The following is a 19,876-nucleotide window of genomic DNA, read 5'->3' as shown; positions in this document are numbered from 1 at the left end:
TGCTTTGGAGGTGCATGGCAGCAAGAAGGATTGTGACCATTATGCTTTTGGGCCCTACAACACTATGAACCAGCACTAAGGAGATAACAGTCTTAGACCAAAGAGTCCTGAGGTATAAAAGTGAAGAACATTTCCATGTAAGTATATTTAGCAGGAAAAATAATTCAGTCCAGGATGATTGATGTTGTTTGTGGGAAAGGAAAATTAACTGCAGTGGGACCATTTATAAAAACATGAGAAAGATCACTACCAGTATTTCATTTGCCCAGTAGTATTGTTTAAATTATCTCCATCCATCTTGGGTGCTTGCTGAAGTCCTCAACAACTTTGCAACATGGTTGTCTTACTGTAGCAAAATCCTGCAGCTGAGGTCATGGGATCAATATATAAACCTTTAAAAGTTTTCTGTTTCTGAACCATAATAAAATTTATTTTGAAAAACATCTTACGTTCATATTTTTGAAAAAAGTTTCCAAATCATAAATGGATCATAAAATAAATATAGTTCTAATACACAAATGCTATGTTTCAGGAGCTTAGTAAATTATTAAGGGACACAAGCTTCTAAATAAATAACATGTTATCTGTGGAAGATACACTTGTGTGCCTTGCTTAAAGGTTGACAAAGATATGTATTTTATGACATATCTAATTAAAACAATTAAATATCACCTCTCCAAGCTATGAGGCAACTTCCAGCAAAAAACCCAAAACAAACAAACAAAAAAACCAGAAGCAGCAATAAAAACTATACTACAAAAATGAGCTTTCCCCTCCCTGCCATCCACTTCTCAAAAGACGGATGCTTTGCACCTTCTCTCAAAAGCTGCAAAACCAGACCAGTTTCTAACCTCACTAAGGAAGTTGTTCTGCAACCCTGGAGCAATTGTAGCCCTGCTCCTTATCTAGAATTTGATAAGGGGCAAGGAATAAATGCTGGAAGTTAAAAAAATAAGGTGAGTGGGGGCAATGATAAGTGGGGGCGCAGACTACCGGTATTTTAAATTAGGGTAGCTTTAACCATTCAAAGAAGTGTAAGAGAAAGTGACTTGTGCTTCCCCTCTGTATGATTCTAAGATCTCACCCAAAGCAGGGGAAGGTGATGGTGTGTGTCCCCCCCCCATGGGATTTATGGGCAACTCCCCAGAAATAGGTCCAGACGCATTTCTTGAGTGAGGAAGAACAAGCAGCCTTGAATGCTCAGAGACCGAACCACTTTACAAATCTGCAGACTGGGACGACTTCTTTCCAGAGCAACAAGATAAGTTTGCAAAGATTTAATTATTTAAGAGCTGAAACTGGATACAGTATTTTCATATACGAAAGCTGTTTTCCAAGTTTGCTTCAGCCGCTCAGTATTACAGCTGTAGCGCACTGGGTAACTAAAAGAGAAAAACCAAGGATTGACTTCGGTCACTTGCAAGAGTACCAAGTGTTTATATTGCTTTCTTCCTGTGGTTAAGGTCTCAAAATAAAGGTTCGTCAATTGTGGAGAACATGGCACTGTTCTGTAACAGAAAATGGTTTCAAAGGCGTGTAACTTGCATAAGCTGACCATTTACTTTGAGAGGCAAAAAACGTGTCATGGCAATACTTCATTCTGGAAAATCAAGGTTTTAATGAGTTCTAAACATTGTTCATGTTTAGCAGAAAATAACGGAGCCCTTGCTTTTAAGGCACATTTGGTTCCCTGCCTCTTATTTTCTTGGAGATGGCAGGCTTGTGCAAAAATACAGTTTACTGTGAATTTTATCAGATTACAAGGGATGGGCCGCTGTATCAAAAGGAAGCTGGCTTTATGCTAAGAAAAGGTCCCTTTCACACAAGAAGAGTGGATCCCACACATCCCTAATCCCACTACCATTCATACATTGTCATTTATTGTGCATGGGGGGGGGGGAATGATGTTCATATGGGGTTTATATGTGAGTTTTTGCTGACCCACCACTGACTTCCTCACGTGGGTAACCTTTCTAGGCATGTGACCCTCAAGCCGGAAACATCTTCCCAGCTCCATTTTGGCATTTCTGTACAACCAGTAAGGACTAACAGAGAAATTGGTGATTATGAGCAATCATAACTGACCCTCTAATAGTGACCTCTGGTGGTGAATTATGGCAGAACTGGAACCTTCTGGCCAGAAAGCGCAAGAGCAGGGGTAGTCAAGGCTTACTGGGCATGGGCCGGATCACTCCTGTGGAAATCCTCTGTGGGCCGGACCGGCGCAGCGCAACATCGGAAATCGCGTCTGCGCACGTCCGCAGCGCTGGAAATCACTTCTGTGCATGCCCAGATGCCGGAAATCGCTTCTGCACAGAAGCGATTTCTGGCGTCTGGGCATGTGCAGAAGTGATTTCCGGAGCCGCAGAAGAGTCCCTGCACTGCACTGCGCTGGTTTAGCACACCGTGTGGGGATTTGCTGAGCGGGTGGCTCGGTTTGTGGGTTGGCTCATGGGCTGGTTAAGCGACACTCATGGGCCGCTTCCGGCCCATGAGCCTTAGGTTGCCAACCTCTGCCCAAGAGGCTCTGTGGTTTAGACCACACCGCCACCCGTTCCCTTGTCGTTTAGTAAGGAGAACATGCAGTAGTTCTGTTGATTTTGTTCATGACAACCGACCTTATTGTTAACAGTGATTTTAATATACCTGTATGTGTGCAGTTTCAAAAGAAGGACCTTAAATATTTTTATTTGAAATATATGAATATATATATACTTAAAACTCATCTCAAATTCAGTAGAGAAGGGAGTTACAGGTAGGTAGCCATGTTGGTCTTGCCATAGTCAAAACAAAATATAAAATAAAAAAATCCTTCCAGCAGTACTTAGAGACCAACTAAGTTTGTTCTTGGTATGAGCTTTCGTGTGCATGCACACTTCTTCAGAAAGGGAGATAGGGTTGCAGGAAGAGGGGAGGGGTGGTAGAGACATTTTACCATTTATCAAGTCACGTGTGTGTGTGCCAGCACCTTAATTTTTACCAATTTGGGTAGTAGTTTTATGATTTTTATAGGAAGCAGCTCTTTTATAAAAAGAAGGTTGCATATATTCCGTATCTAGTCAGACTTCGGAATAGATAGCACAAGGCTTCTGGTATTTGCCCCATGTAAGGAAAGCAGAATTTGTTAGTCATACACAATATTTAAACAACCCATAGTTTCTTGGTTCAGATGACCAAAGCACATGTGACAGCTTCTGAACTCCTCAAAGGAAGGGAGAGCACACAAGCTCAAGACTCGCTGCAACTAGATCATATCATGTTCAGCTATAGTGCCAAGTGCACTCACCAGTACTTCTTATGGCAGCTGCAAAATATCGCAGCAATTATCCCCTCCAAAATCCACAACATATGAGAGAATTGTTCCTCCTGCATTGAGCATGCCCCCTAAAACATGCCCCAATTTCACTGGGTACCAGGACTGGACTCCCACTGCCCCTCCCTTCTGTGCAAATAGCGCACTTCTCTGAACAAATTGCAACAGTGGATGATGGCGTGCCTTTTTTCTCCATGGGTGCAGGTGTAGTTGGGGTGCCTGCTATTTTCGCAGGGGCGGCAATTTTGTGTTCTTAATGCCCCAATGCCTTTTTGTAACTGGCACCTACAGCACTCTTTCCAGTGCTCACTGGAAATATAATGTCCAACTGTGGCTGTGTTTTTTTTTTTATGACAGCTGAGCCTTCAAATGAGCTCCTCTTCTAGGGAAGGAGAAAGGGCAAAAACTGGGGAAGCTTAGAGTGCCCAGATCAACAACTGTATAAAGGTGACGATTTGAATTTGAATTCACAGGATTCAGATGTTGAAACTGTATTGGACGGGTTCTTTTGTTTTAGTCACTGATGGTCAAAAGTTTTTTTCTCCAGCTTTTATTCATTTTTTCCTGGTTCTGAGTGGTACCTGAATCCTCAGGAACTCCACCTCCTCTGTAAGCATCTGCCTCTCCTTGTATAGCTCATTCTGCTTGTTCAGCAACTCCACTAGCTGCTGGGCAGTAGTCTGGCAATGCTTGTCAAGCTGCTGTAACCTGGAAAAAAAGAAGGAAAAAAAAGAGGTTGCTCTGATGGGGCAGTTATAGGAGGGAATGACCCAAGGCTTCTCCGAAGTGAAGCGCATGGTAGAAGCTGTCCTTTAGGTATACATTCTTCCCCTGCACAGACACATTGTCAAGTATTTTTATTTTTAAATTGGAAGTCTTATCTGGAAGAATTCACAAAATTACCTTTGCCAATATGTATCACTGGCAGCGCCATATTAAGCCATTTAGAGGCCCCAAGCACTTAAAATATTTCGGTGTCCCCATATATATCCAATTCAAACTGCAAACTACAAAACCTACAATAACATGGAAAATCATGTTTATTGTTAATCACATTATTATATACATGACAGTCAATTGTCACTCACTTTTTACATATTGCCTTACAATCGGTCACAAATAAAATGAAACTCTAGGGTGATGTGTGTATAATTTCATTGTAGGTTGACACAATGGATGCCTCCAAATCTATGTGGTTAATATTTTGCTCCCTAGCCCCCCCCCCATAATTACCTCCAAATTTGGAGACATCCCGTCCCCCCAAAAAAATCTGGCAACACTGCAATCACTCTCAGTGGACGACTGAACGCGAGAGCCGACATGACCAAGATAAGAACGATCATGTGAGCTCAGGGGACTCCAGTTACAAGACTTATTTCTGTTGTATTTCCAAGATTAATGTATATCATTAATCTCTATTATTCTTTTATATTACTAAATTCATTTATTGTAGGAGCCTTTTTGTGGAACCTGGTTCAGCTGCACCATATTATTCATGGTAAATCCGACAATGGGAAATTTCTGTGGTGCCCCCTTCCCTTGATGCGCTAAGCACCAAGCTTATTTTGATTAATGGCTAACCCAGCCCTGATCGCTGGTAGAAAACCACCTCATAATACAAAGTGTATGCATAGTCCTACTCAGGGACATGAAAGATACCTCAAATATTACAGGAAGATAACTGGGATGTAAGCAAGGGTCTAGACCAGGCATAGGAAAACTCGGCCCTCCAGATGTTTTGGAACTACAATTCCCATCATCCCTGACCGCTGGTCCTGTTAGCTAGGGATGATGGGTGTTGTAGTCCCAAAATATCTGGAGGGCTGAGTTTGCCTATGCCTGGTCTAGACTGTATTAGTATACAGTGGTACCTCGACTTACGAAGTTAATCCGTTCCGAAGGCGTGCTCGTAAGTCGAAATCTTGCAAGTTGAAGCCACCATCTCGGAACGGAAAAAAACTTCGCAAGTCGAAAAAACCGCATTGAAAAACCTCGTAAGTCGAGGTATCGTGCTGCTGCTTTCACTTCGGAAGTCGAAAATTTCGGTAGCAGCGGCCATTTTTTCGCTTCTGGAGGTCATTCGGAAGTCGAAAAAATGCAGAAGTCGAGTCGCTCGTAAGTCGAGGTACCACTGTATATGATAATATATTTGGGTCCTTCCATGCTACTACCATGTAGCTAGCATCACACACAAGAGAGAAGTATTGGCAGGCTTTACAGATGTTCCAAAATCTTTAGCAAGGAAAAAGTCTAAGGGGGCAAAAACAAAACCCCTACCCCATAAACAGTCCCACAATAACTCAATGGCATGGGATGTCAAATGCATGAGCGTAGCAACTTGGTGGAAGGCAGGTAGTGATGGACTAGAGTGGCTAGAACAGAGAAGCATAACGTATAAAAGTGAGAAATAACCATCTTATTGTGTGAAAGGGCCACTTCCTGGTATACACTGAGAAGCTATTTTTAAATGTCCCCAGAGATGGGACAGCTGCCCACGAGCATCAATGGAGAATAAAAAAAAATTAATGTAGCTGGGAATGGACACAGGTGTGTACACACACACACACACACACACACACTCCAACAAAAAGTATGCTGATGAATGGCAGGGCCAAGGAAAGAGAGATAGAGGAATGAAATCAAGGAGAAGGGGAATAGAGTACTTGGAATCCTGAACAGATGCACTGCACTCGGCAGCATGCTATCAGAAGGCTTCTTAAATGTGTTTCCCCCACAAAAAAGTGCTTTCCATTTTTACTTCTGCAATGTTCTCTTCCTCTTGCCACTACCCCAAAGTAAAACTAATCATCTTCCATAACTGACTGCCATATTGTAAAATTGGTAAATATATGACATGTCACAGCATTGGTTGCAAAAGCTCACCTGGCAGGGAGATTTCGTAATATGTGAAGAGATCCCTTCGCTCTCTCCAGTTTGCTATAAATATATTAATGAGGCCAGGATTGAGGTGCTAAGCCGGAAGAGACCAAACGATTACATTATGTATCATTCCAGTACCATCGGATTATGCATGCAACCAATTTCTACTGTACTCTGCAAAGCTGTAGGTGCCATAGCAGTGAGATTGAATTACAGCAACTGGCAGCAGCTAAATCACCAAATCCAATATCCACTCTGCACTTACTGGCACACATCTTAATTAGGTTTTAATATAAGTAATCTGATAACTACTCCTGGCTGGCTATTGCTGAACTGTCAGCACTGAAAGCTTTGTTATTTAGCCACTCTTCCCGTATATGTGGCAGCCTCCCTACTGACCCTTGTCAAGAACCCCATCTGCTGGTTACCACGGTAACTGAAAGAAACCAATTGAGCTGAACAGAAGACTCAGAGAAAGTCGGCGGGCCAAAGGAATTCTGCAAAAAAGGCAATAAACCACTTAGGAAAAGAGAGCCCACATTTCAATATTAGATCGTGGAGGGATAATGCAGCTGCATGACTTTGCAGGTGAAGTCAAACGCTGGGGAAAATAGCTCCCCCTCCAACGCAGAGAGTTTACGGGATTTGAAAGCAGGAAGAGGGAATCTTCTGAGAATTCCTTGCACACTCAGCTATGGTAACTGGTCTTCTCATGTTTTCTTCATGCAGTGGGTAGTTAAAAGTATTGAATTCGTTGCCACAGGAGGCAGTGAAGAACACCAACTAGGAGGGTTTAAAGGAGGATTAGAAAAATTAGAAAAATCATGGATATCAATGGCTACTAACCACGATGGCTATGCTCTGCCTCCATGTTGGAAGGCAGTAATGCTTCTGAATACCAGTTGCTGGAAAGTGCAGGAGGGGAAAGGGCTTCTGTGCTTGGATCCTGCATCCTGGTTTCCCACAGGCATCCTGCTGGTCACTGTGAGAACACGATGCTGGACTGGATGGGCCATAGGCCCGACACAGCAGGCTGTTTTTATGTAGTGTTTAGAATCATAGAATTGTAGAGTTGGAAGGGACCATGAGGGTCATCTAGTCCAACTCCCTGCAATTGTGGAATCTCAGCTAATGCATCCATGACAGATGGCCATACCAACCTCTGCTTTAAAACCTCCAAGGAAGGAGAGTCCACAACCTCCCAAGGGAGACCATTCTAACCGTCAAGCTGCTCTTAACAGCAGAAAGTTCTTCCTGCTGTTTAGTCGGCATTCCTTTCTTGTAACTTGAAGCAATCGGTTTGGGTCCTAGCCTCTGGAGCAGGAGGAAACAAGCGTGCTCCATCTTCCACATGACAGCCCTTTAGAAACCTGCAGTGCCCACTCCCCGCAAAATCTTTCATATCATAAAAACCCTATTACTGTGGTGGCTGCGTTGGGAATAATGCGGGAAATGACAGTGCTCTCTGCTGACTGATTTCAGTTCCAGGAAGACGCCAGCCCTCTTGACCTCTGAATACTCAAGCTAAACACTAAATAATTCAGTCCCTTTAATAGGCAAAGAGCTTTGCAGTGTGTTTTCCATTCATTCTTTTAACACTCCTGAAGTTCCCAAATCACCTAAGATGTGTTACCATTTAGGGCTTCGCACATTACTGTGTTTTTTTCCCCCTGCTTGAGTTCTCTTTGTGTAGAAAAATATGAGTTTATGGGAATGTGCTAAGCACAGCATGTTTTTGGCACTGCAGATTCACGGATGGGCAACAGAGGCATGCAGAAGCAATCAACCTGAGTAGGAAAAACAGTTGTGCTTGACTTTACAGTACACTGCAAAAATATTGTTTGTGTGTGAGAAAATGGTAATCTGCGAAGTTAACACATCAATTAACTGAAATGCTAGAGGGGTGTGTGTGGGTGTGTGTGTGTGTACGTGTGCATTATCTTCATTTGATAAGTGCAGCATCTTGTGGTGACTTCTATGTATGAATGAGTCATTATGGGTCAGAAAACCACAGACAGAACTTTAATATCACCCCACACATTTGAGACATAATGAATCAGTTCACTTCAGCTGCTGGTCATCAAGCAATGTATATGAGTGGTGAAGCAGTCCTATGCAATGTTTAAATTTATGAAAAATGATTAAATACTGTTAATGAAACAGAACTAAAGGCTGCATCCTTCGCACAAAATCTGGAATAAGCCCCATAAAACACAGTGGCCTCACTTTTAAGGAAACATGACAAGTAATTCTAACCACTCCATTTATTTCATAAGCCTCTCTGCTAACTCCTTCACGTCATAGATGAGTATTTAGTCAAAACACGGTTCTTTCCTCATCATCTTACTTTTATTTGTACTTAGAAAAATGCATATAACATCTGATGATATTGCCAAAACACAAACTGACAAGACCCACTCAAACTGAAAAAGAAATCCCATCCTATTGGAGTTTCCTGAACATCATCACAAATAGGGTTGGTCATGTTGCTGTCTCCTGGCAACCTATTTCTCTGCACTTGTGGTTTCCTCACAAACTAATATTTATCTGATATAAATATCAGTTTCCAAGAGCTCTTCACACCCCAAAAAATGTAATTATGACTGGGCTATGAAACTGCATTGTTGGGGCTGAATAGAGGTAGGCCGGAGCTAGCTCAGTTCCCAACAGGCTGGGCAAGACTCAGCCCTTACCCAGAGGGAATGCTAGTGAATAGTGGTTGATTAATCCCCATCTCAGAAATTTTGGAGAAGGAACGGGACAGCTTTGTGAGGAGAAAAATATGGAGTGAATATTGGGGAAAGTAAAAGAGGTGGATACTATTATAGTAACCTGGAAATATTAAAAGAAGCTATCCATCACGACACTTGGTATTATTTTTGTGCTTTTATATTGTAAACCGCTCTGCGATCCTCGGTTGTAGGGTGGTATAGAAATTTATAAAATAATAATAGAAAACAGCATATAAAATAGTGCTTGTAGAAGGCACTTATTTTCCTCCACAAACACACACAGTCACTCACACCCCAGTCTTCTCTTGTCACCCAGGAAGCATATCCGACACATGCCAAGGTGACAGCTGCTACCTCCATCTCAGAAGAAAAACCAGGCATTAGGAGCTGGAGAACCCATGTCCACATACACACATGTGGGGAGAGGGTGGAAGAGAAGTTGGCAATGAACAAAGATGCTGGAGATGTAGATATAGGGGCAGGGTCCCCTTGCTTTGAGGGGAATGTTCACAAAGGTTCCTTGAAGGAACTGGATTGAATATTTTAATAGTTGTAGTAACAACAACAGGAACAGAGAAGAATGGGGATGAAAATGGGAAGCTGTTGTGGCAAGAAGAAGCAATGTAAAAGCAGGCAGGAGGGATGAAGAAATTGACAGTCTGGGGTGACGGGAAAAGGTACAAGCTAAGTGTGAAAGTACGGAAAAGAAATGTCAGGAGAGAAATAAAAATACTTTGAGAGGCAATGAGGGTGGGTAGAGGAAAATACAATTAAAAAGCTTCTCCACTTGGAGCCTCTGGATCAGCAAATTCTGCCTTTAAATAGGAAAGATGATGTATAATGCCTCCAGAGCCAATGTCTGCACTTCACTCAAGGGAAGTTGAACTGTGGAACTCCCTACCACAAGGAAATAGCTGTAGTAAAGAAGTTAACCATTTGCAATTTCTGAGAAGAGGACTGCACGTCAATATGATGCCTTCATTCTGGCAGCATTTTTCATGCTTACTAAGGAAACCGTGGGGTTAAGTCCGATTCCAGGCCAAACACTTCAGTTAGCAATGGAAAACAAGAATTTCATCTGCAGTTGCCATATACTTCCATTGCCCTTATTTTCCTCCACAGCTCTGAAGCGCCAGTTTTTGCTGCCTTCTAGCATGAAACTAAGCCACAACCACCACTATGCTAAATTCAGTATTGAGCTACAAGCTGCCCAATCCAAACTCTTTTCTTTAGAAACACTTTGCCTTTAAAAAGAGCCTCCCAGCATGAGCTTCATAAGAAGTGACACATAGCAGACAGTGCATGTGGTGTTTGAGCATGCTGCGCAGAACGAAGAGAGAATTCTTTACTCGGTTTTGATGGCTTGTGCAGAGCGTATGGGAGGCCTGAAGAGACATCAGGCATTTCAAGAAATTAGAAAACAATGTTGATAAATGTATCAGCTTCTGTTAACTCTGTTCGTTTGTTGGTCACTGTCTCCATTAAAAAAAAAAAATCAATCATTCTTCATTTTTATGTGTGTGCGTGTGCACTTAAAAACAAAGATACAGCACTCCTTTGGATCCAGTCCTGAGCCTAAGATGCCAAATTCTAGATGAAGACTGAAGGACTGCTGTGATGGGCACAAACAACCCATTCATTTATGAGCTGCACAATCTGCCCTCTGATGCAGGCACATTGTATGTGCTGAACTTTTTAAAACAACTGATTTTAGGATAGCAGGGAAGGAAGATTCATGTAGATAAGAACAAATGCAAGGCAAAAAATTACCGGTAGTTGTTTCTTAAAGGGGCTTCAGGGGAAATAAGTCTCTCTTTAAAGTATTTTGTGTATCTACTGATTTTCTAGAGACAAGTGAAAAAGGCACACTGGACATGTTGCTCATGGTAAGATAAACAAATTCAGCAGCGCCAGAAGTGCAAGAACAAGTCACGATGTATTTGGCTTGCAGATGCTTAGTATAATGTTCAAATGTTATAACCAAGTGAAGTCTTCTATATAATTGATAGTGCTATTCCAATAGAATCGAACTTTTTTTGCTAATTTATTTACATGCACATTCTGTTCCATCCTTCAGTTTGCAAAACCCCACAGCAGATAATAAATGGGAAATAATACAACGCACACAAACAAATCATAGTTCTCACCAATGTTTAAAGAGCATAGGAAATGAAAGGTACTGGTATTTGTCTGGTAAAACATTCCACAGGCAAGGTATCACTACGGAAAAGGATCTCTCCTTTAACTCCTGATGGTTGTGCTACCAGAAATAAAAAGCTTCACATCTAGATGTCAACAGGCAGATGGATACAGGAAAAAGACAACCCACCAAATACCGTACCTGGATCTTAAGTTAGGTAGGGCTTCAAAAGCTAAACATTTGAACTGAGCCTAGGAACAAACAGGAACCAATGAAGTTGGTTTCAGAGGAACTGTGATGGGATCCCACTTCCTGGTTCTTTTTAGCATTCTAGCTGAACTGATTTGAACTGGATTGTAGCTTCTGGATAGTTTCCAAAGGCAGCCTCATCACAAGAACGTACTGCAGCACTTGGAAATACCAGAGTAAGGCTATCTGAGGCTAAAAATATCTTTGTCCAGGAGAGGCTGCAGCTGGTATGCCAGCTTTAGCTGACACTGTATACCAACTGAGGCCACTTGAGTCTCCTTGACAATGATAGATCTATGGAGCACCTCCTGACCCTTCCAGGACTGGTTAAAACACACGCCCTGAACATATAACCACACTCCGCTTGTTGGGATTTAACTGCCCTCATCCAAGTTTATTACTGCTTTCAAGCACCAGTACAGCACCTCTTCTGCAGTCCAGTTACAAACCCAGCCTAAGTGCAGATTCAACAGGAACAAAATAATCTGTGTCATCCAGGAATGCCTGAGCTGTCTTGTTGACCACCTTCTCAATCGCCTCATCTAAGAAAGGGATGCCTGCACTGCTCAGCAGTTCCTGCAGTCGTTCTGGATCTGGGTCATATTTTTCCAGGAGTGGCCTCACAACTACTTCCTCTCACAAGGAGGCATGTGTTAGTGGATGCCCTGACGCAGCCAGGTATTGCCTTTCCTCTCTGCTAAATGAAACAAGTGAAGAAGGGGAAAGCAGACATGTGATTGATCAGTTCCCAGCACTTACACTGTCCACCTCATCAGGCCCCAACCAAAATTATTTGTACAAAATGACCAGTGGCTCCCAATTAGCTATTACTGAGGAACCTCTATTTTCAAAAGCCAAGCCACAGGCACCCTACGTTTGAAACTTTTAATAACTCTATGGTAGTTATCTCTGCAAAGCAAGTTTTGAACAAAATGTGGGGTAGCCCCTAATAAGCAGAGGATTTAAGGTATACTTTAAAAAAGACCATACCATTTATGACATTGCCATGCAAAAATGACCAAAAAAAATCATTGGTCAGGAGGCAAGACAAGGGGCCACGGACCCCATCGGTGCGTTTGCAGACCCCCGGGGTCCCTGGACCCCTAATTGGGAACCTCTGCTTTAGATAATTCACTAAATTGTCCTGATTCCTGCCAGATTTGTAGTGCTCACCTTGTTTTCTGTGAGGGTGGCAGGCATACTTGTGCTTGCAGGGACAGGAGCTCTCGGAGAACCCATATTAGCAAGTTTCACAAATAATGCAAATCCTTTAGAATCTTCTAAATATTACAGCTGAAATTCTAATTGATATATTCAGCCTGATTAACAACTTACAATAATGGTAGCTTAGCAAAAAAAAAAAATATTTCACAGTGTGAATCTTTATTATTGATTATTTGCATATTTTCATAAACAAGTTACCTTTTTGATAAATATTCAAACTTTGAGCCCAAACTCCTTCAACTTTCTCAAAATGAGTTATCGACAGTTTATGGCCTACTTTCCATTTCAGACCAGTGCCTTTCCAAACCAATAGCTTATTAATAACTCTTCAATGAATTGTTAAATACACATAGTTAAAACTGATAGGAATGTCTGAACATTCATTGTCTAAAATCTAGCATTTTCCATGGACAGGAAGTACATCACAGATGTTTCCTGTAAGGCACACAAATCCAGATACAGTAATATAGTCCTGATACCTGCCTTGAATTCATTAGCGCAGGTGGGATGATGCACTTCTCTGGAGTAAAAAGAAAATGCAGCAAATAAAACAGCAATGCCAAACTGGTGTGCTTAAAATGCTATTCCTCCCCCCCCCCCTCAATGCCAGCAGAGCACAGCCTGCCATAAGACACTGCAAAAACTCTAGCAAAGTGCCCAAATACTTTCAATTTCGTTTACAGTATTTCATTTAAAGTAAACCTGATTGCAGGTTCTCTCTGGGGGTGTAGGGATAGAGAAAGAGGCAGCTAAGGTGAAGCCTCAGCAATGTATTGTGCAGAAGCAAGCAAAAGTTTAGAATCAAGTCATGGAGTTTCCAATACATTTGCAAAAAAAGAAAAGAAAAAAAGAAAGAAAGAAAAAGGAAAGGGGGGGGGAGAAAAAAAAGATGAAGCAGTAGGCGCCTGGGGGCCAATTGCCTCTCCAGCAGCGGTAAGGCTGTTACTAGGCTTGCAGTACCATTTGTTCCATTACACAATCTCCTGAAGCCTTTTACAGAGAGCTAAAACAACTGCCTGTACCAACACGACACATGGCTTTCCATCCCAACTCTTTGCTATCCGACGCTCCAACCAGCTTTCTTTAGATGCCATATGGTTGGCAGAAGCCTGTAGATCTAGCAGCACATCTGCTTGTACGTTACTTACTTCTCCCTCCAAGGCTCCCCTTCTCAAAAAACAAACAAAAAACAAAAACCCAACCAACGGATGAAGTAATTTTAATATTGTGAGCAGTTAACGAGAGGGATTATTTAATCTTACATAGGTATATATGTATAAAAATAAATCATTGTTACAGTAACTAAATTCTCCAAGCAACAATTAGAAGCAGAGAAGTTTTTAAAAAAAATAGTGAATGAAAAACTACAGTGAAAGGGAACGTGCTTTTTCATTATTCTAATCCTTGCCACTTCAGACACCAAAGCCTCAGTAATTTTATATACAAGCAGCTAATTCACTGACGAGAGGGACAGGATTTCATTTGTCGGGGTAAACCAAACAAGAATCAAAGACACATAAATGAAGCATTGCTTTGTTAGCCGGCAGAGTGAAGGTTTGTATGTGAGTAAATCTGTATGAACACACAGAGACACAGACTGTGTGTGTGTGTGTAGAAGTATGATGAGCAAAGATTATTGACACTGTTAAAATCCTGGTTGCACTGGCATGCATGCATCCAGCCTGCTTTTTTTGGAATCCAGCCGCCAGCAAGACAGGCTGCAAAAATTAAATTCTACTCACAGTATTTTCTAGTGGTTTGTAATTTGAATATCTTGTTGAAGTTTTACACAACTAATTTCCAACACAAAAGAAAACTGGTAAAGTTGGAGCTGCAGACAAGGTAGGCTACAGAAACAATTCTCTGAGAGATAAATGTCAGCATGCATTAAGGATAAATTAGGATGTTAGATTCAAAAGGAAGTCATGCCATAGACAGAAATAAGTAAGGCTGCCTACTAGGTACATAATGTTATTGGCATTAGCATTATTTATTGACTTCTTAGTCACTCACTACAAAAGTCTTTCTAAGTGATTTGTAAAAAAATAAAATAAAATTAAGAGCCAAAAGCATATCAATTTTTTTAAAAACATATTTTATAATAAAACAATAATGCTTCTGTTTGTATATTCTTTACAACTTATACACTTGAATGCTGAAAAATGTACTGTATATCCAGTACTGAATCAACTCTTTGTTGAAACATTAATACAGCAAAACGTTACAAGAGTCTGACTTAAAAATTAATCCTTTGGGTTGCTCACACATAGCATTCTTATGCTTTCAGTCCAATCCTTTTACAGCCCATTGTTCTTAAAAGTCCTCCTCCCCCCTTGACCCTGACACGATCAAGAAAAATGGTCAAAAGATCTGGCTGGGGGCCAGCTTCCTTCTGCTCCCTTACTTTTGGCATGCTCCTTTAGCTTCTAGCACCAGCAGAGAAATTTCACTCCCACAGAGGGATCTCAGAACTATATGAAGGTACTTGTGCAACATCTATGGAAACCTAAAGGACCTTGCAGTTGTGTCCAGAGTATGCGTCCGCCGCATATGCAAGCAAGGGCACGTTCAGAGACACACCAGTTGGGTACAAGAGTGTCCCTTTAAAAAGAGTTTACTGTAAGTCTGAAGGGAGAGTGGTAGAGAACAATGAGCACCATCAAGCATAAGTGAAAGTATGCTTTCCCTCCCTTGAACACTCGCAGTCATGCATATTAGTTTAATGAATTTTCATGCTCAGCATGCCTTCTGTGTCCATGTGAAGGTACAGAACCATTGTACTAAAAGCCCACTGGAACACAAAGCAGAATAATTATACACACGCATCACACAAAGAAGTCGTTCTATTTTCAAAAGTCAGGAAGGAAGCCCCCACCCCTGACAGGATGGCATTTACTCCCTTAGATCAACAGCTAACTGTTCAAATGAATATTGATTGATAGAGAATAGTGCCAGCTGTAATTTTCAGTATAACACTTCCTTTTCCAGCACTCAGAACTTTCTGAAATGTTCAACGTTAAGTGTGAAATTGTCCATGCTTGCTCTCTGCCTGGAAATGAGTATTTCTGGCAAGTTGTAGAAAAATCCCATTAGCTGTTTTTGTAAAGGGGGAAATTGTTATTTCAACGTTTTTAAAAAACTAAAGTTCACATACTAAAAATACAGCAACAAGTACGGAGTACTCAAAAATGAGGCAACCATGGCTCAGCCTTAATTAGGTTTTTCTAGCTAAAAAGCCTCAATGATCCAACCTGATGCCTTGCTGTGCAGACAAGCGTGTTGTAAGGTCGTAGCAGGACTGCAAATAAAAAACCTCACACTTTTCTTCAAGTGGCAGAAAATGCACCCACAGCATAAACATACATCGTACTGCTACACCTACTTAAAGTACCTATGTAGTACATGACTGCTTTGTTAAAAAACTACATCAGGGTGAATCTAGTAGTGGCATTCCATGGGCCCTACCGTCAGGGCCATTTGGCACTGTCCCGTGTGCTAGTCAATCAGCAGAATGCTATGGATGAAAAAGATTTCAAGGAGCTTTGGATACCGCTTAGCTGTTCCTGTGCAAAACCTTTTGTTGTTTCAGATTAGTCAAAGCCCTAGTTGCCTAGAGCAGAATTTAGTTCTAAGATGCTCTGTTTAGGAACATGTGAAAATCCACTTCTATTTTGACATCACAAATTCAAGTACTTTATATTCCTTATTCACATTTGCTGATTTTCACTAGCTGTATGCTTAAGAACACCTTCATTCATAATTCCCAATCCCCTCACTTTTGTGGCACTCAATCCACAAATTGATGACACAATTTTAGGAATGGAGGGTTAGACAAACAGTACAGCTTTCCACCTTGAACTTGGAGCTTCCCTGTACCCTTTTTCCAGTGGGACCTTCTGTGCCATGCTAGGCTGATCATCTGTTGATAGTTTCATTCACCTACGACTCCTAATCTGTGTAGGAATTCTCTAAGGCTGGGTTGCACTTGCAGCTGGAGAAGGACCATGCTGCCAGTTGTGTCCATGCAGGTGTTCCCCAGCTGCAAAGCCAGCCTAGCCTGGACAGGTTTCAGTGTGCAGCATCTGAATCAGCTTTAGAACTAACTTTTGCCTGTTAGCTTCTTCTTAGACTATTAAAAATTATGTGCTGACATTTCTGGCTAGACCACTGTAGATTGCAGGCTCCCACATTCATGGATGCAAATAATGAGTGACTCAATTCAGCACAGGTTTCCAGTTGTTACACTACAAGCGCTAATGGCGGTGATGGGGAAATAGGACATTAAAATCACTATTTCAGCAGGCTGCTGCCATCAGTGGTTACTTTAGGTATCACAGACGAGTTGCTATTTGACAACAACAACAAAATCCACTTATGAGGGGAATACACAGCATTTCTTCCACCACAGACCTCTTAGCACATCCAAAACTTACAATGCTCAGTACTGCTAAACCAGATTAATGATCATGAGAAAATTTTACTAATCCAGAATGCATTTACCAGAAATTTATAGTTACTACTGTCAGAATATATGTGCTATTGCTAAATTTCACTTGTGTGTTGTTAGCCACCCTGAGAGATACAAGCAGAATAAATAGAGCAGAAACAAGAGGAGTGTGTGCGACACCAAATACACTGGCTAGAAGGCATTATGGGGATTTTATATCCTACAAATATTCTGCCCCCCCGCCCCATATTCTAGTATCATTTTGAAGTTTTGACTCCCTGCCCCCTGCTAAACTACTAACAATCTATTTTTCTAATGAGTAATTATGGAGAAATTACTCATTCTACTATATTGTTTATCCCCTTAAATATGTTGAACAGTGATACAGGTATAACTAATGCATCTTTTTTATATGTTTAAACATGAGACCATTTTAGCCATATCTGGAAAATACCATTCAACAAATTAAACATTTTTCTCATGCATAAAGTTATCCATATATAAAAATTAATGTTAAGCAACTCTAGAAACCACCCCACATTTAGATTTTTAAAAAATACAAAATACCTGCATGAGAAAATGCACATTGTTTCTAGGCTTTTTCCTAAACTATAAAGCTTAAAATTTGCTCTAAAAAATCACAGTCATAATTAATTGGTCAAACTGTGGCTGTAGAAGTATTTCTTATCTGAAAACAATGCCTGAACATTTGGAGTTTTCTGGCTAGATGATGATGTTATAATATGTGATTGGATGCAGCAGCAGCCTGAATTTCTAGTTCACATATGTGTTTTAGAAGAGCAATCTCTTCATATAAAGTCGCTGTTCCTCATGCTAGGGTCTAATGTCATTTCAAAACAATGTGCTAATTCTAGACAATTTTCTGCATCGCCTATTATTGAGCTGTCTACACTTAGGAATGTCATCTTCCTTCTTAGGATTCCCTAATTCCATGCTGAAAAAGAAATCTGCATTTCCAGGAGACATTTCTTCCTTTATAGCAGTTTTAATTTGCAACATTTTGGAGATTCTCACCTGAGGCAGAAGAATGAATGTGCTGGGCTAATTTTGGCTCAATCATTGCCTGGACAGAATCTGAGAAGAATGCTTTGTAGAATCCAGAGAAAGTACAGCAGTGTTATTTAACATTTTGCTTATCATATTCAGTGCACTGTGTATACCAATGCTTCCTTTTCCCATTATCTTAGGAATACCCCTGAAAACCCCTGCTCAAGTTAGCACTGTAAAACTAGCATTGGAAGGTCAGGAATCCCAGCTTTAGTGTCCTTGCCAAAAAGTCATTATCTTGGGTAAACTGGATCCATTGATCCTCCTCAAAAGCCCAGAAATGTAAAGAAATGAGAAGGTCTGATCACAAATGGAAATTATAGTACCTGATCAGAGTCAATTCAAGCAGAGAAAAGTAAGAATATTACCAATGAGCTTCAAAATACTAGTCACAAATTTACCATCATATTGAGAAGATACTGTGGTAGGGAAAAAAATGATGAGTTTACAGGTCATACCCATATGCATAGAAGCTGTGTGGTTGCTTCATGGACAGTGATGTGAAGAAATGAAAAATGGGGAGTTGATAGCCATATTGCTAAGAGTTCCTAAGTTTCACAGAATCTACCGGTACATCTTTAGAAAGAAATAGAAATTTGGGTTTGAACCTCTGCTTCCAGAAATGTAGACCATATCTCAGTGGCTACTGAGTCGCCTTCTTTCTCACTAAAATAAATATCCAAATACAGAATATTACTCACTGTATTGATAATATTACCCAGTCATTAAGCAAATTCTCTTTCAGGGGAATTCAATTAACTCCATAAAAACAATGCGATGTAACAGATGCTGGGGAAATGAAATGAAAATGGTTGCATATACAGTAGTTGCAATACTTTCCAATTCCCAAGACAACAATGTAGCTATGGAAATATGGATCCTACTCTTGTTTTGGATTGATTACAATTACCCCAAACCATGGATTGAGGGAAAGCCCAAGTAAACCCTGTAAATTACTTGTTCCATGTATAGTAAAGGTAAAGGTAAAGGGACCCCTGACCATTAGGTCCAGTCGTGGACGACTCTGGGGTTGCGGGGCTCATCTCACTTTACTGGCTGATGGATCCGGTGTACAGCTTCCGGGTCATGTGGCCAGCATGACTAAGCCGCTTCTAGCGAACCAGAGCAGCGCACGGAAACGCCGTTTACCTTCCCGCTGGAGCGGTACCTATTTATCTACTTGCACTTTGACGTACTTTCGAACTGCTAGGTTGGCAGGAGCTGGGACCGAGCAACGGGAGCTCAGCCCAACGAGGGGATTCGAACTGCCGACCTTCTGATCGGCAAGCCCTAGGCTCTATGGTTTAACCCACAGCGCTACCCGCGTTGGACTCTGGAGATAAGGCATCTCTTATACTGGTCACCGGATTGGAGTGCTTGTTGCATACAATGACATGTGTTTAAGATTCAATGTTGTTAAGAGGTCATCAATTCCATGTCATCTTATATAAAAATTGACCCTAAGTGTGTGTCTCTGTGTCTATTCCATTTTAATCTTCCTTACATTTGACTGCATTTCAGTGAATTATCCATGTAGTTTTTATTTTGACAGCTCTCTTTACAGCAGTAAAACAAAATGTGTGCATTGCAAATGGCAAGGATTCAAATTTCAGCTATGTTTATCCAAAATAGCACTGAACTGCTTCTGTACTTATGCTATACTGCCTACAGCCTTACGGAAGGGGAGACAGATGGGATGAATTTAGCAGGGAAACAGCTGGGCTTGAAGAAGAGACAAGCAAAAGTTTTGCTATCAGGCTTCATTATGTATCAAGGTACCAGTAAAATGTGTATCCGTAAGGCAGCCAAAAAAGTGTGTGTCA

At 41.1% G+C, this 19,876-nt stretch overlaps 1 protein-coding gene across 4 annotated transcripts in view; it reads right to left on the bottom strand.

Annotated features, from left to right (window-relative positions):
* Window positions 1-1,347: 1,347 nt before the first annotated feature.
* The window catches only part of SDCCAG8 (SHH signaling and ciliogenesis regulator SDCCAG8), a 98,690-nt gene continuing 80,161 nt past the window's right edge, over window positions 1,348-19,876 (bottom strand). For 3 of the 4 annotated variants that reach the window (XM_033144372.1, XM_033144371.1, XM_033144368.1), the window contains exon 17: window positions 3,850-4,021. In XM_033144372.1, the coding sequence (XP_033000263.1) occupies window positions 3,868-4,021 (154 nt within the window). In that variant the 3' untranslated portion in view covers window positions 3,850-3,867. Of the gene's footprint in view, window positions 1,383-3,849; window positions 4,022-19,876 lie in introns of those variants that run through there. The other variant, XM_033144369.1, reaches the window with a different exon arrangement.

Source organism: Lacerta agilis, chromosome 3 (assembly GCF_009819535.1).
Source record: "Lacerta agilis isolate rLacAgi1 chromosome 3, rLacAgi1.pri, whole genome shotgun sequence".
Classification (NCBI taxonomy): Eukaryota; Metazoa; Chordata; class Lepidosauria; order Squamata; family Lacertidae; genus Lacerta; species Lacerta agilis.
This window is presented reverse-complemented; position numbering and strand designations above follow the sequence as displayed.